The sequence below is a fragment of the Andrographis paniculata genome, unplaced genomic scaffold (genome assembly GCF_009805555.1).
Source record: "Andrographis paniculata isolate CXL003 unplaced genomic scaffold, ASM980555v1 Contig74END, whole genome shotgun sequence".
Classification (NCBI taxonomy): domain Eukaryota; kingdom Viridiplantae; phylum Streptophyta; class Magnoliopsida; order Lamiales; family Acanthaceae; genus Andrographis; species Andrographis paniculata.
The window spans coordinates 1,992,430-2,010,280 of NW_026137611.1; the positions used below are offsets into that span (position 1 = coordinate 1,992,430).

Sequence of the window (17,851 nt, forward strand, 5' to 3'; positions counted from 1 at the left end):
TTTGTTATCTCGGTTGGTCTTTGATAAAAAAATATATAAAAAAAAAACTTTCAATGCAGTAGCGGTGATGATTTCAAGGACGACGGTCAGAGACAACAACCTGAAAATAAGAGGATAAAAGTTTTTTAAGAAAAAAAAGTGATTGAGATCATGTATATTTGTTAGATTCGGTTATTTTTGTTTGTTATTTTTATAACCGATTATAATATATAAATAATAAACCAAGGTACATTACTTTGCAATTAAATTTGTATAGCACAATAATTTAGAGTACGCAAGTAAATAATGTAGGTTTACATAAACTGAGCGGGAGTATATAAGATATTCGTTACATAAACTCATCATTTCAAGGGCAAAATGAGTCGTAGGGAGCCTATATGTAAATATTTTACAAAACTAGGGAGTGCAATATTTTAAAATAACTCGTAGGAACTGAACTTAAATGTATTTATTTGACAGTTATTGAAATCAAAGTGTCTCTATATCATTCCGTAGCCCATTTTTCTCTTTTTAGTCATCTCACGAAATTAGTTCATTTTCCTAATATAATAATAATTAAAATAATAAATTTAACTACATTTAATTAAATTACTAATATTTCTATTACTAATATTTCTAATTTTATTTTTTGTTTAATTGTAAATTTTAAAAGTTAGGCTAGTATTTTGAATAACAAAAATTAAAAAAATAAATAAATAACTTAATTTAATACTGATAGATATTTATGTAATATTTAAAATCTTAAATTATATTTAATGTAATATTAACGTTTTATTTAGTATTTTATGAATGAAAACTTAGTTAACATTAACGAAATTTGATTTTAAATTTATTTTTTTTAAAAAAAATAATAAAAAATAAAATTCATTTACGCTGCAAAATTATAAAAATATTTTTTATTTTAGTATTTCAATCCCGGTATTATAAAAATTATCGGTTAGAAATTCTTCGGTATAGCATATCATAAATTCCAAATTAGGTATAGAATTTTTTTGGTTTGTTTAACAATCCCGCACAAAAAATTCGATATATACTGAAATATTGATTTTTTAAAATTTTCTCAATATTTAAAATATCATACCATACCGAAACTTTGAAATTTTTAATATTTTTTATATGGTATGCACGCTATTTTCGTAATTCGGTATACTTTCATCCGTAAATTTGGTATATCAAATTATTGATGTGGTACCGAAAAGTTAATATTAAATCAAAATTTTGATAAGATATACGATATGCGTTATAAATTTTGATATAATATAACGAACCATTCCTACCAACAATCAAATTCAAAAAATTTGAGGTATTATTTATTTTAAAATTTTTATAATTAAAATTTTTGTTGTGTTAATTACATTTAAATTATTAAAGTCAAATTTTTTTTATTATATAATTGCATACATTGATTTCAACATTAAAAAATTAGAATAAAAAATATAATATAATATTTATTTTATTATTGCATTGAATAAAAATATTTAATATAATATTCTATTACAAATATTACATCACTTAATCAAACTATAGTATTTCATTAAAATTTAAATTACCTTCCCATCAAAGCTAATTAACACTTCCGAACAATTTCTTAATTTTATTAAATTGTGCTTTAAAAAACAATGGAAAAATTTAAACCTATAAAATTGCAAATTTCATTTATTTGAACTTTATACCATTATTGATTTTTAATAAAATATCATCTAATTTAGTTTCTTTATATTATCTCTTACCCAATAACATTCAAATTATTTGTTTGCTTGATTTTTTTTTTTTTTGGTATTTATTTTGATATTTAAAGTAAAATAATTATTGAAAATTATAATTTAAAATAAATATGAGATATTGAATAATAAAAAATGCAAATAAAATTAAGTGAAATAATATCTATTTTTTTACTCAAATGATATAAAAGATTATTTTTCAATATAAAAAACTTTCAAATTAGAGACATCATAAACGAAATAATAAAATTATATACAACATAATTAATACTCCCTCCGTTGAGTTAGAAAGTATACATATTTCTATTTTGGGATGTTCAATTACAAAGTAAATATTTCATTAAATATCTTATTTTTTTTCCACAAATACCATTACTTTACATTACATCATTACTTTTACATCAAAAAGTAAAACAAAAAATGTCATTACATTACTTTTAACTACTCACTATAATTAAAATACTATTATTTCTTAAGCACCGCGCAAAAAGTAATTGTATACTTTACGAGTGGACGGAGGGAGTATTATAGAATCATATAAACAAATTATGGTTGCATCAAATAAAACAAAATGAACTAATTTAAATTAGTTATTTCCAAAATCCAGGTGCTTTAATCACTCAAAAAGCAATATGTTTTGTCACTCAAATTTTCCATGGTTCTAATTAAGTATCAAATCACTATAATTAAATTAGTTAGCTATCATATTAAATTGCAATCATATAATTAAGAAGCAAAATACAACATTAGGCTCGGCCAGGGGTTTATCCAGTGTGCACTTTTGGATAGCGGCGGCTGGTTCCTATGTCATTAAAAAAAAAAAAAAAGCAAAAGAAAAAAGCAAAATACAACTTAATAATGGTGTCTTTTTTTTTGTATTTTAAACCAAAATTAATTCTATCGGTACGTACTACTTTGAATAAAATACATTATTTTATTTCAAAACTAAAACAAAATTTCAATTTCAAATCAAAAACAAAATCAAAAAAGTTTTTCTTGGTTTTTCTTATTCTCCAATAAATTAAAATTATGATTTAAATAAAAATTTACTCCAAAAAATTTCAAAAAGAAAATCAAGATCGGGCTTGTTTTCTTAATTTGGATTTGTGTAATAATGATTTGAGTGGTTTGGAAAAAAATAAAATAAATAAATATAAATATTTTATTAAAACAATACAAACTCAACCAAATAATGTGTTTTTTCGACTAAAGTTAATTTCTCAAATTTTATTATTTAAATTTTACATTTTTAAAAAGATAGTATTATTTTAATATCAAATTCAAAAACGAAATTTACACCATCCAAATCCAAAAAAACACCTGTTTATATAATACTAATAATAAATTAAACATAAATATTTCATATAATATTTTCAGAATATACAATCGAATATAATAGTAGTATTTTATTTTATTTAAAATTTAAAGAGTGGAAGAATAATAAGTTAAAATTTGCAACGGGATTTTCAGAACAAAACGACGTCGTTGTAGTGGAACCATTCAAAAAATATTACCCTAACCTAACCCACCACTGCCTCCGTAGAAAATGACGTGTCCATTTGTCTGTAGCGTACACGTGTCGATATTTCCATTCGTCCGTCACCAGCATTTGGGTGACAGGCAGAGCACGTTATATCCGGTTCTGCTCATACATATATATCACGTGTTTGGTGTCTCATGGTTTGTTCTCCTTCCCCTCCGTAGAGACAGATTCCTCCGATATTCCCTCCTCCGCCCCGCCCGCCCTCTCGCCGGGCCGATCGATCGAGATGTCGCTGGTGCGATCGATTTTGTGGGGAGGAATCATTTCCCATTCCTTCGGGCACTCAGAATCACGATCGGAATCGGATTCAGAATCAGAATCCGAATCGCAGAAGAAATGTTATGATCATCATCTCGGCGGGGAGGTTAAAAAGGCGGAGAACGATGAAAATAATCGTGACGGTGGAATCATCCTGCGGAGGCAGCAGTGCGGCGTCGTTCCGTCAGGCGAATCTGGGGGTTCCTGGGGAGATATGCTACCGGAGCTGTTAGGGGAAATAATGCGGCGAGTGGAAGCTAGCGAGGATCAATGGCCGCAGAGACAAAACGTCGTCGCATGTGGCGGCGTCTGCAAGCAGTGGAGGGAAGCTATTGGGGAAGCCGTCGAAAAGGCTTCCCTTCGTCAGCCAGGGAAAATTACGTTTACTTCTTCTCTCAAAAAGGTACACTATATTATATATATATATATATATATATAACTATTTTTGTAGATTGTATCAATTTTGACTGATCCTTTCGATTTGATTTCGGAAATGTTCCTTCGATTATTCAATTATTATTTTTGGTTCGAATTGTTTATATGAATGCATTTCGTGGTTTGATGTTCAACATGTTCTGGTTTGTGATTAACAATTTTGATCAAACTGTTGTTAAACTATTCAGTCTATCCCTAATTCTTCATGCTTCATTCAATTTCCCATTCAATCCAATGCTCTTCTGTTCGTATATTAAACAAAACATGAAAGACAACGTGGTAGGTTAAGCACGCTTTCAATTTTCAAGGCTCTGAATATCTAAAATGGTGGGGAGGTTAATGAGAATTCTACGATTTGCTTCTCTGTAGTGCATAGTTTCTTCAAATTTACAACTCCTGGCAATACTGTTTTACAATCGATAACAGGCTAGCACATATGAAGTTCTTCGAATTTCCAATTCCTGGAAACATTGTTTTACAATCGATAACAAGCTAGAACAAATGATCCTCTGGTTTAACCAATTCAACCAGAGATAATCCTTGTTTCATGGTTGTTACTTTCTATGATATGTTTTGGATTAAGAATGCATAGTTCCATCAAGATATGCCAAATTTCTAAGCGTTTCGAGCTTTTTATATGTAATGCAGCCGGGGCCGGAAGACTCTCCTGTCCAATGTCTTATTAAAAGAGACAAGAGGAACGAGACGTACTACCTCTATCTTGCTCTGCCTCAGTGTAAGTAGACTTTCGCAATCCTTGATTATTTTAATTGTCGAATAACTCCATAGCCATTGCTCTACCTCTATGCACCGTGTCTCTTTCAAATTCTGCATTTCTCATCTATGGTTCCAACAGCATTCACAGAGAAAGGAAAGTTTCTCCTCGCCGCAAGAAGATACAGAAAACGCGTACACTCAGAGTTCATCATATCTCTCGATGCTGACGATTTATCGCAAGGAAGCAAATCCTACGTCGGGAAAATAAGGTAATGAATTCACCCCGAACCATCCGCATACTCATCGGCGCAACATATGTTGGTTTAGTATCAATACATTGTCATTCTTTTGATACATTTGCGCGCCCTCTTCGCTAAATTCGACTACTTACAATGATCTATACAATACAATTATCTGCAGGACAAATTTCCTCGGCACTAATTTCACGATCTACGACAGCAAAGCGCCCCACAGGGGCGCAAAGGCGTCGACGAGTCGAGCGAGCAGGCGAGTCGGGAGCAAGCAGATAAGCCCACAAGTCCCGGCCGGGAACTTCGAAGTTGGCCAAGTTTCTTACAAGTTCAATCTCTTTAAATCGAGAGGTCCGCGGAGAATGGTGTGCTCGATCTCGACCCCATCGCCGTCGCCGGACAACAAAGGTCAAGACGACGATCCCAACGATCGCGTGATTCTGCAGAACAAAGCGCCGAGGTGGCACGAACACCTGCAGTGTTGGTGCTTGAACTTTCACGGCAGGGTGACGGTGGCGTCGGTTAAGAACTTCCAGCTCGTCGCAGCTGCCGCTGATCAAGGCGGGAAGGGCGACGGTGACACCATGCTGCTTCAGTTCGGGAAGGTCGGAGATGACACTTTTACGATGGACTATCGACACCCTTTGTCGCCGTTCCAGGCGTTTGCCATTTGCCTGACGAGCTTCGGGACGAAACTCGCGTGCGAATAGGCCGCGAAAGCTCGGTGGCTGATTATCGGAATCGAAATCGAAATCGCAATCGGAATCGAATTGAAATCGGAGAAGTGAAATGGAGTTCGAATATGAAGGAACTTGTGAAGGGAGGAGTACGAGAGTTTAGTAAATTTGTGTGAATCAAATTATGGTGTTTTTATTCTCTATCTCTAGATCTCTCTTTTTTTTCTCACTCATATATTCTTACAAGCGAAGTTGTTGTGGTCATGTTGAAAACGGTTTATACCGATTGTCGTTGTTGTTGATGTCCATTTGGTTGTCTGAACTTTGAAGCAGCCTCGCCTCGCCTCTTCTCTTCTTCTGTTTGTAATATTCGTGTCGGTGTTTTTGTTCAATTTTTGGTCATTTTCGAAACTAAGAAATTAAAGAATTATGCTATTTAATACTCTACTATATAAAAATATCTTTTTTTGATTGAAAAATAAAAATATCTTTATTTTTTTTAGAGTATTACACACCTTTGTTTTATTTAAAAAAAAATATTGTATATACTTATCTTTTATTTTATAATATTGGATGAAATCTTTTCACCACATGGTTGTTGATGTGTATACTAGTTAGTTATAAGTTTGTTGTATGATAGATTCTCTTTTAGAATTTTTTGGATTAGCTATATATATCTTTTCTGTAATTCCTCGATAAACTAATTTATTAACTCAGTCTAAAAAATCTAAAAATACCTCTTATATTTCTTTGTATTATGATTTTCTTTTTCTCTGTTCATCATCGTATCAAAACAGGTTTCTACTTTCCATTGATTTCCTATGTTTGATGCTCAAAAAATCCCTTGCTGTTGTTCATATGCTCCATAAATCCTTGATTCTGGAATCTGATAATCCTGTGGGTTTCCTTAACTAAGCCACTGCATATATCACTTATGTTTTTCTTTTTTAACCATTCCCCTTAATGGCAACAACTTCATCACATAGTTTTGTACGGTTCGGGACCTCCCTTATGGCAAAAGGTAACCAAAGCTTCATCACAAATCAATTGCCCATGCCTTCAATTGATGATTAAACAAATGAAGCTTGGATTGAAGCTAATGCAATAGTTAGAGTCTTGATTAGAAACTCAATTGCACCAGATCTTCAGGATGTATTTGTATTTGCTCCGACAACCAAACAACTCTGGGACAATCTAGCAGAGAAGTATGGTCAATACAACTTATCTCTCATTTTTCAATTGCGTAAAAATATCTCTACAATGACTCAAGAAGAAGACTCAGTCTCCATTTACTACACCAAAATGCAGAAAATATGAGATGAAAATTAACTGCCATTGATCCTCCAGTCACTTGCTCTATCCACAAGTATAAAGCTCTCTTGGTTGTCAAGGGATTCCTCCAAATTCTAGGTCGTGATTTCATGGAATCATATGCACCAGTTGCTAAAGTTTTGATTGTGCGCTTATTACTTGTCATAGTTGCGACAAAGGATTTCGGCAATCCATCAACTTGACATCAACATTGCTTTCCTCCATGGCCATGTTTAGAAGGATCTGCACATGGTTCCTCACATGGTATAAAGAATTTTTAGATAAGATTCTTCACTTTGGCTTTCAGAAGTCTACTCTTGACAATTGTCTCTTCTTTATGGCATTCTTCTCTGGCTACACTGCTTATTGGTCTATGTCGATGATGTCTTAATAATAGAGAATGATCTCTCCACCATTATTCAAGTTAAAACTTATCTTGACAAAGAACTCACGATCAAAGACATTAGTTGTGCAAATTTTTTTCTTGGCATTCAGATTGACTCTACCTCATTTGGTCTTTATGCTCACACCACAAATTTATTGAGGATATATTGGCTTATGCGGGTTTGAGTGAATTCCACTCCTTTCGTCTCTGGTTGTAAGCTCCAACAAGAAATGACTCCCTTTGACAAGCTTACTCTGTATCGTCGTGTTGTTGGAAGGTTGTTATATCTCACTATGGCTCGGCCCGATCTATCCTTTGTTATCCAACAATTCTCTTAATTCATGTCTTGTCCGACAGTCCACACTAGAAGGCTGCTCAACCTCTGTTGCACTATATTCATGGCACCAAACACCTCAAACTTTTCTTTCCCTCCCAATATGATATTTCGCTCACTTTCTTCGCTGATGGAGATTGGTGTTGTTGTTTAGACTTTTGTAAATCACTCACTGGTTTTGACATTTTTTTTGTTCATCTCTAATATTATGGAAGACGAAGAAGCAACTTATTGTCTCCCGTTTATCTACCGAAACTTAATATCAGGCCTTAGCCTCAACTGTGTCAAAGATTTTATAGATCACCTATCTTTTAGGTGACTTTCAAATTTTCATTCCTCAACTAATATCTATCCTCAGCGAGTCTATCCACCATAGAGATGGTGAAGAATCTGGTTCATCATGAACACACATCAACATAAACTGTCACTTTATCCATCATCACTATGCCAATGGAGTCATTAATCTTGTCTATGTGCCTTCCTCTCAGCAGCTTTCAGATGAGTTAAGTTTGATGTATGATATATTTTTTTAAAAAATTTTCTCAATTAACTATATATATATATATGTATATAACTCCTCAAGAAACCAATTCATTCATTCAATTGAAGAAATTCAAAAATATCTCTTAAATTCCTCTCTGTTGTGATTTTCTTTCTTTCTCTTTGTTCATAAAAAATATCTAGCTAGTTTGCAAATAACTTTTGAAGATAAATATATGATTTTAACTTTTTAGACAAAAATCACAAAATTAGAAAAACTTGGTCAACATAAACTATTTACCTTTTTTAAGCAATAGACTGTTATATTTCCTCAATTCCCAAGAAAATATTATTTATTTTTTTTAAATGTAAATTTTTTAATATTAGTATTATATTGATTTGTAATTAAAAAATAATAAAAATACTCCTATTAGTATTGTATAATATAAAAATAATGATATTTGTGTAATATAGTAACGATATATTATATTAAATAGGTAGTATTATTACTAAATTAAGAAACGACACTCTTGTTTTTAGACAAATATAAATAAAAAATAATATTTTTTTATGAGACCAATGAAATATTATATTTTTAATAATATTTTATTTCTATATAATATAAGATCACGCATCTCTTATTAATTTATCTAATTTTTTAAATAAAAATAAAGATATAATATATTATATCAATATTATTTCTTTTGATTAAAAAAAAAACGATTCTAATAAAAAATTTACAATATTTATATTTTCAATACTAAAGTCATTTACATAATAAGTGTCCGATTCTCAATAATCACTATTTTTAAACAACAAAGATACATTATGCAATAAATAGAACATATGATTTTCGATGCAATTTTCATAAAACAATGTATTATGCAATTTATCTTATTATTTATTATTTCTAATTTTTGAGCCTTTAATATTAACCTCAATCTATGATTTTGTCATACAATAAAGATCCAATTTGTTTGGACTCATTAGGTTTGGCCCATTATCTTGAGTTAGGCCCAACATGTACACTTTGATATATTTTCTTGTATACTTATCATTTTTGTCGGTTTCAAAAGAATAATCTCATTTCCATAAATAATCGTATCACCCTAGAATTATCCCTATTTTTTTATTATTATTACATAATTGCCACTACTTTTTACACTAATAAACTCAAAAGACAAAAAAAATCATTTATCCTTACTTTTTACCTACTATCAATATAATATCAATATTCTTTACATCCCGTCCCGTGCCCAATACAATAACACTATAATTTTGGGACGAAGGAGTATATTTTTCTGCACAAAATATAAGAAATATAAATATTTTTATTGATAGTGAATACTATAATTTAACAATTGAAAAATTATCCTTCTTTCCCTTTTTTGGTGGCAACACAAATGTCTTATTATTATATAGTATTGTATTTATTAAAAATACATAACATATATTTTACATTCATACTTAATTATATTGATTTAAGCTATATAAATTAAATGGTGAGAGGTTCTCTATTTTATGTCCCAAGTGCAATAGGCAGTATTTTCTTTATAAAATATTATACTCAAATTCAAATCAAAACAAACAAATCCAAGTCAATGTAATAATAAAAAAATTTACCATTAAAAACTTAAACCCAAATCCAAATTGAAGCAAAATACGCCCTTATCCCTACTAGTCATCGATTTCCAAAAGAGACTAATACAAATGTTTCTCCCTTAATACTTATTTTGTTCTAAATTTTAACTTATAATAAATAAAATAATTCATTGAAGTTTTTATTTAAATTTCGTCTGATCATTACAATGCCGATCAGATCTCGTTTTTCACTCCAAACTCCACTAAATATCCAAACCACCGTACCCCACCGTACCCCCCCCCTCCCCCAATGGCTCCCCTTCTCCTCCTCCTCCTCCTCTTCTCTCCGCCGGCCGCCGCCGCCGCCAGCCTCCGCGAAACCTCCGCCCTCTTCCGATCCCAAGCCACGGCGGAGCCGCCGCCGCACGCGGCTCCGACCACATTCTTCGAGGTCACAAAACCCATCTCCCTCCCCAAAACCACTCCCTGCTCCTACCTCCTCCTCCGCCACGACTTCGCTTACACCTACACCCGCCCGCCGGTCGCCGCCGCCTACTCGCCGCCGACGGACTGCCCTTCTCAGACCTTCGACAAAATCGTCCTCGAATGGTCCGCCACCTGCAAGGGCCGCCAGTTCGACCGGATCTTCGGCGTCTGGCTCGGCGGCGTCGAGCTCCTCCGCAGCTGCACGGCGGAGCCCACCGCCGCCGGCATTTTCTGGACCGTCAAAAAAGACGTCACCAGGTACCGTTCCCTCCTTCTGACCGGTAATCAAACCCTCGCCGTTTATTTGGGCAACGTCGTCGATAAAACTTACACCGGCGTTTATCACGTCAACGTTAGCCTCCATTTCTACCCCGCCGAGGTCGTCCGCCATGGGAACAACAAATTGGGGGAAAAATTAGGGTTTCCAATTTCAGCCGATTTGATACTTCCAATTTCTCGAAACTTGCCATTGAACGATGGATTGTGGTTCGAAATTACCAATTCCACCCAAATTATGTCCAAATCGATCGAGATTCCATTGAATTCTTACAGAGCTGTGTTAGAACTCTACGTATCTTACCATGAGAACGACGAATTTTATTACCAAAATCTTCCAAACGACTACATTGCTGCAAACAATATCTCCGGCGCCGCCGGCAACGGCCCTTTCCGGGAAGTCGTCGTAAGTTTAGACGAATCGATTATCATCGGAGCAATATCTCCGTTCACCGTGATCTACACCGGCGGCGTCAACCCACTTTTGTGGCGTCCGATCACCGGCATTGGCTCGTTCAACGTCCCGTCTTACGACATCGAAATCACGCCGTTTTTAGCGAAGCTTCTCGACGGGAAGTCGCATACGATCGGGTTTAGCGTAACAAACGCATTAAACGTTTGGTACGTCGACGCAAATTTGCATCTATGGTTGGATGGGAAAAGTTCCGCGACGCACGGGGCGTTGTTAAAGCACGAGAGCTCGCCCCTATCGTTGTCCCTCGTCTCGAACTTTACGGGCCTCGATGGATCGTTCGTAACCAACGCTAGCCGGTCGATCGTGTCCGTCGGATGGGTGAACTCGTCGCACGGGATGATCACGACCCATTCGCGACAGGGATTTACGTGTACTAACGTTATGACTATCGATAACGACGGGAACTCGCAGGCCGTCGATCAAGTCGTGAATTTGAACGCAACCGTCGAAATTAAAACCCCATCTTCTCCCGCGGGTTCCTCCGCCAAGTTGAGGAAAAAATTCACCATTTCCCTTCGCTCCACCGACGTGGACAAAGGGAATGGAACTTACGACTCTGTAGCGAACGTGACATTGGGAATGAACGAGGATTCGGAAAGGGTGTCAGAATCGGGGCTAACGTTTTACGGGAAGGTCAAGAACGTGCAGAAAGGCGACGGGTATATGGTGGTGAAGGGGAACTTGGTCTCGAGCGGGTTAGGAAGTACGAGGCAAGAATACGAGAGCGCCGCAACCGGAGAGACGTGTTATTACAGGAATGTGAGCAGCTCGAACTATACTATTATTTACGACGAGGTGAGCGATACTTGTAAGAACAAATTCGCGAGGTTTCGACATTCTTATTTTCCTCGACGAGCTTTTCTTGGATCAACCTTGACGTGGTAAGAACAAAAGGATGGTTTGATTGTGGCTTATTGTATGTGTTGGATGAGCTTTCTTGTGTTTGTTTTGTTATGTAATTCTCTTGCCTTGTTCGAAAAGTATCGAAGAAGTCATTGTTGGTGTCTCTAGAAACTTTCATTTCAACTTTAGATCTATCAATCGATCGATAAATGTTATTGTTAGAATCTCTAGAGACTTTTATTTTTATTTTATTTTTATTTTTATTTTATGACGTGGAATCTGCCGTCGCTATCTAAAATATAAAAATTTCATGTCGATGAAGTATTAAAGTTGGGTTTCTAGAAACTTCCATTTCAACTTGAGATGTATTGTTTGTTCGATAAAATATTATTGTTGATATTTTTAGAAGCTTTTATTTTAACTTTAAATCGATGGATGGAGTGTTATTGTCTATAGAAACTTTTATTTTAATTTTAGATCGTCCTTAATCAAACTTGAAGAGTAATATTTAATTAAAAATGGTAAGCTACTTCAATTAACTTTATTTATTTATTTGGTACCTTTAAAAAGTGATTTTGTAGTTGGGCCTTTTCCCTGCCCATGTTTTATTTAATATGGGCTCTTATTACATTTCTTACATTGTTACTATCACGATCCCTAATTTTTTATAACAAAGTAAATTAAATTATGAATGTATAAAAGAATATCCAAATTTTGTGTATTGTTTTACTAAATACACATATAATTTATATAATAAAATACATATATTTATTACTGTTCAAAAATTCACTTTGGACGATCACTTGAATTTCCCACGCCATCCTTTAGCATTTAAATATATATATATTATATATATATATTTATATATTTTTGTTGTTGGGTTGCAGCAACCCAACTAGGGATTGCATGCAATACTGTACCGAAAATATGTGTCCATATCGATTTCGTATCAAACTTTTTGGTATGACTAAAATATAAATTGGTATCGTACCGAAAGTTTCAATATACCGAATTTTGGTATATCGAAATTTTCGGTACGGTACCGGTATATACTGTTTATACCGAAAATTTCAATTTCGATACGATACCGGTATATACCACTTATACCGAAAATTTTGATTTCGGTAGATACCGGTATATACCGATTATACCGAAAATATAATTTTAAATTTCAAAATAATTAAAAGAATTAACAAAAATCACTATTCTCCACCACAAAAATATTACGAAGAAACCAATAAATTTTCAATAGTTTACATTTTTTTTTGTTATAATTTTAAAAAATATTAATAATTATTATTTATATTAATAATTAAATTATTTAATAAAAATAATATCGGTACAGTATCATACCGAAATACCGAACTTTTTGAAAATTCATACCGATACCATATCGAAAACTTCGGTACGATATCCATACTATACCGAGATTTTCGATATTTTCGACACGATACGGTACGATAAGTCGGTATTTCGATATGTTCGGTAACTTTATCCATCCCTAAATCCAAAAGTACCTTTTCTTTTAATATCTATTTTTATTATATTTATTTTTATATCCTTGTGCTATATAATATTTTATTTTTTATAAAATAATATTTATATTAATATATTTTTATTAAATTTAATTTTAGAATTAAATTATGTTGAAATAACTATAAATACATATGTTTTTTTTTTTTTTTTTCTTTTCTTTTGGGCAAGAAAATAGACTATGATGATATAAAAGAGAGTACCATAAAAGAGAGTACCGATATGTGTTTTTTGATCGGTTTGGAAAAAAAATTAGTTTGATTTTGATATTAAAATAATGTATATAAGATATTTTATGAAGAAAATATATATATATATTTCGAAAAATACAGAGTTAAAATAGTATACTGAAATTTTTGGGGAAAAGAAACAAACCCCGTATAAGGTGGAAGTGAAAAATGTGTTTGGAGACTTTCTTCTACGTGGAAGTTTCTTAGAGCACTTGTATCAAAAAAATTTATTGGAAGTTTCTTTTCACTTTCACCTCATATTTTATTTTATGTAAAATAAATGATGTGCATATATTTATATTTATATCAAAATTATTATTTTTAAATAAAATTAAGTACAAATATAACTATATGTATATCATTGTATAAAAAAATGTCATATATTAGAAGAATACAAAAGTACTCTAATATTTGTTGAATTTTTTGAAAGATGTATGTGCCAATTTTTCTCTATTTCCTTATTCCATCTAATAAAATAATTATATACTCCCGTCCCAATAAAGTTGTATTGTTTTTTCATTTTCGTCCGTTCCAAAACAATTGTCTTTGTTTCCTTATTTAGTAATTGTGGTCCTCATTTTATAACAAAATTATTTATATTTTTTCAAACTACCAATAATTATTACTCTAACCTACTTTTTAAAATCATTAAAAAAAAACAAGGGTATTTTAGTCTTTTATCTTCTACTTTATACCATTTTTTGGGACGGAGGGAATATATAGTAGTAATAAATAAGAGAAAATAGTATAGCATTTAGCTAGAATTAAAAATGTTTTTTAAATTCAATCTTCATTATTTTGTATGTTCAGTCTTTTTTTTTTAAAAAAATAAATATTATATCCAATTTTAATTTTAATTTTAATTTTTTTCATGTTACTTTACAATTTTTGTAAAAATTAATTATTTTTATACATGCAAAATTATATAATAAATTAAATACATTCAATTTTTTATATAATACTTAAGGATCTATAATTTCATATTTAATTTTTTTATTACATAGGTAGGATATTTTATTAAAAGAAATAGTAAAATAGCATAATAAAATTATATAATTCATTTTACATCAATTTTTACTATTGTATATAAGTCATTTTAAATGGTAAAATAGCATAATTGTTATTTTGTTAGTTTCATTTCAAGATTTGAATAGACATTAAGGACTAAATATTATTTTTAGTAAAAAATATTTTATTAAGGGTATAAATTATTTTACATAAGTTGTATTATAAACAAAATAATACTAATATATAAAAAGGTTCATGCTAAAAGTAAATGACATTTTTATTATGGGACGAAGAGAGAATAAAAATATAGACTTCTATAATATTGGATGAAATTAAATTTAAATATATATATTTTAAGAATTTACTTTGTATTAAATTTTTTATATATAATGTTGAGTGTAATATTTTGTAAAAAATAATATATATTTATAAAAAATATAAATGAATGATAATAAAAAAATAAATACAAATAAGAATAAACTATAAGTTTTATTTTATTTTTAATTTTAAAATAAGTGAAAGGATTAAATAATTAATATATAATTCAAAAAATATATCTAAATCTAAATAATTACTATATATATATATATATTCTCTCCTATTTATTCTTACAAATGTAATCATTTTATTGGATGGTATAGGAGAATAGAAAAATTACCACGGAGGATTTGGTGTTTACTTTATTGAATCTCGTTAATTTTTCAAATATACTAAAAAAATCTGTTTTGTTTCTTAAATTAATATCAAAAGAATTTTGGAATTTCGAATTGACCTTCTTATAGATGGAGACCCTCAAGGATGGACATGTGTAGACCTAACCTTGGCTCGTTCATATCAAACAAATATCCTCTTAACTCTTTTTCGATGTCAAGATCGTTTTTTTCAACCCCCACATAAAATGGGGCTCGAGAGGTATGGACTTCATGAAGGAATTGTTCAGCCCTCACAACTTTAGAGGTTAATCGGCGGACGTCATGGTAATCTTGACGTGCAAGTTTTTTCTTCTCGTGGAAATAGATTAGTCACTAAATCACTGGCATTCTATCCTTCTTTAGAGCTGTAAAATAAATGAATAGTTCATGAGCTTGGCTCAGTCTGGTTTGCTTGAGCTTGTTAAGAACTCGTTCGTCAAGTTAAACAAGCCGAATAGGAACATAAATTTTGGCTCGTTATGTTCACAAACGAACTCGAACTTGTTTGCGAACGTTCGACAATATTTATTAGAAAAATTAAATTAATATTTTTATATTTTTAAGTATATATAATTTTATAAATATTTTATTTCATTCTATTTTTTATTTAAATTTATTAATGAAAAATTATAATTATTATTAATTGAATTTATTTTTTAAAAAAAATAAAAAAAATATATATATATATCTTTTTAACGAGCCGAGCTGAACACGAACAAAAAAATTGCAAAACGAGCTGAGCTCAATCAAAAATTTCAGCTCGAATCTTTAACGAGTCGAACTCGGGAGGCTCTTTCATTTGAGTCAGACCTTCGAAGGGCCTCTCTCTCTCTCTCTCTCTCTCTCTCTCTCTCTCTCTCTCTCGGAGGATGTTCTCTTACATAGTAATTGTATTTTCACCACATGCCTTAGTCGATGCGGAGGCTTCTAGCACCCTAGAGTCTCAAAACTCATCACTTCTATAGTGGGTTTACTCTTGCACTTAATAATAAGTTTGATTTTAAGCAATAAAATAATAAATATACATATATATATATATATGCATATTTTTTTAAGGTGGGAAAGTATGGTAACAAGATAATTTTCAAGTAACAAATGGGGAGGAAATGTGGATGATTGATATAGTACATTGAACGTTTTGTTTTGTTTTTTGTTTTTTTAATGGCGATATAAGTTTCACTTAGAGTTTAAAGAGCCAACCAATTGTCATGTTGTGCACTTGTGAGGCTAAGCTTGTTCTCTAATAGCAATCGTGGATGAAATATATATATATATATATAGATGATCTAAAAGTAGATCGAGTTTTATTTTCTTCTATCGAAATGTAGGATTCACTTAAAGTTTTAAAAAAAACCAACAAATTTTTATGTTGTCCACTTGAGGCTAATCTTGTAGCAACAATTGAATGTGTGTGTCATATAATTTGATTGCAAGCACTCTTGAAGGAAGTCCGTTTTCCATATAAAACTACCTTTGAAGCCTTTATTGGCAATTTATCAGGATTAATATTGGCAAAAACCTAATTTCACAATACTAGAAAGGAAGTTGCCACATGATATTACCGGCAAAGAATTCAAAGTCGCAAGCCGAGAAAGACGTTAGTTAGGTCAATCACTTACAAATAAAGAATGATGCTATCGGCATTTTTACCAAACCATTGAAGTATGAGAATTTTGTTTGATTCATAAGTCTCATTGGAGTGCAAATTTAAGTTTAAGAAGGGATGTTAGAAATTGAATAAAATTTAAATTATAGGTTGATGTCCGTATTCGAGTTTCATCATCCTCATTTGTCGTCGTCCACGTGCAAGATTCGTATGGTGGCGTATATCCTCTTGCACGGGAGAGAGTGTGTTGGTTGACTCCCGTTAATATAAATATATAAATTATGTATATTCCTTTAAATTTAAATTTTTAGATAAGACGATCATTTAATATCATCTAACATTAACAATATTAATTAGTTTTGATTAACTTATTCTTTCGTTATTTCAAAAATTACAATTCAGACTATTTACTCGGTACCGTCTCTAATAAGAATATATTATTTATTTTATAAAATATTATATCAAAATACTATTTAAATTAAACTTCAAATCAGAATTACAATTTCAAATTACAATCAAACATACTTCTTTCATATATTGATATATATATATATATATATTATCGTCTTCAATCGTGTCCTATTCTTTTTGCCTTTGATCCAATAAAGTGGTATCAAAACACTTTGGTTTTACTAGAAGGGACATGAAGGATTATATTCTCAAGCATAAATAGAAAGAGAAATCATGATAATAGGTATTATAAGATCTCTTGGGAGAGCAAAGATTAATGTATGCCTGGTGGTTTGTTTTGTTTGGATTTGTGTTAGTTTGAATTTATATATATATATATATAATAGTATTTTTAGCCGATATTTTGTGAAATAAAATAATATATTTTTATTAGATTATATGTGTAAAGTGGTTATTGAAAATAATAAAAGTAATTGCAAGCAATTACACAACTCAGCCAATGTGTATAATGCCATATTATGACTATCTAACACATAACCATATAATTTATAAGAATTTTCTGGCATTATTTCATCCTACTTGTGTTTTTTATTAATTC

The 17,851-nt window shown here is 31.4% G+C and overlaps 2 protein-coding genes across 2 annotated transcripts; both read left to right on the plus strand.

The window, feature by feature from the left end:
* Nucleotides 1-3,296: 3,296 nt before the first annotated feature.
* Nucleotides 3,297-5,975, plus strand: LOC127266031 (tubby-like F-box protein 7). The gene is made up of 4 exons (XM_051296105.1): nt 3,297-3,925; nt 4,606-4,693; nt 4,814-4,943; nt 5,095-5,975. Exons 1-4 carry the CDS (start codon nt 3,491-3,493, stop codon nt 5,633-5,635), a joined length of 1,194 nt encoding a protein of 397 aa, XP_051152062.1. The 5' UTR covers nt 3,297-3,490; the 3' UTR covers nt 5,636-5,975.
* Nucleotides 5,976-9,971: 3,996 nt separating this feature from the next.
* On the plus strand, nt 9,972-11,944 carry LOC127265833 (peptide-N4-(N-acetyl-beta-glucosaminyl)asparagine amidase A-like). Its single transcript, XM_051295845.1, has one exon. It carries the CDS (start codon nt 10,004-10,006, stop codon nt 11,813-11,815), a length of 1,812 nt encoding a protein of 603 aa, XP_051151802.1. The 5' UTR covers nt 9,972-10,003; the 3' UTR covers nt 11,816-11,944.
* Nucleotides 11,945-17,851: the final 5,907 nt, after the last annotated feature.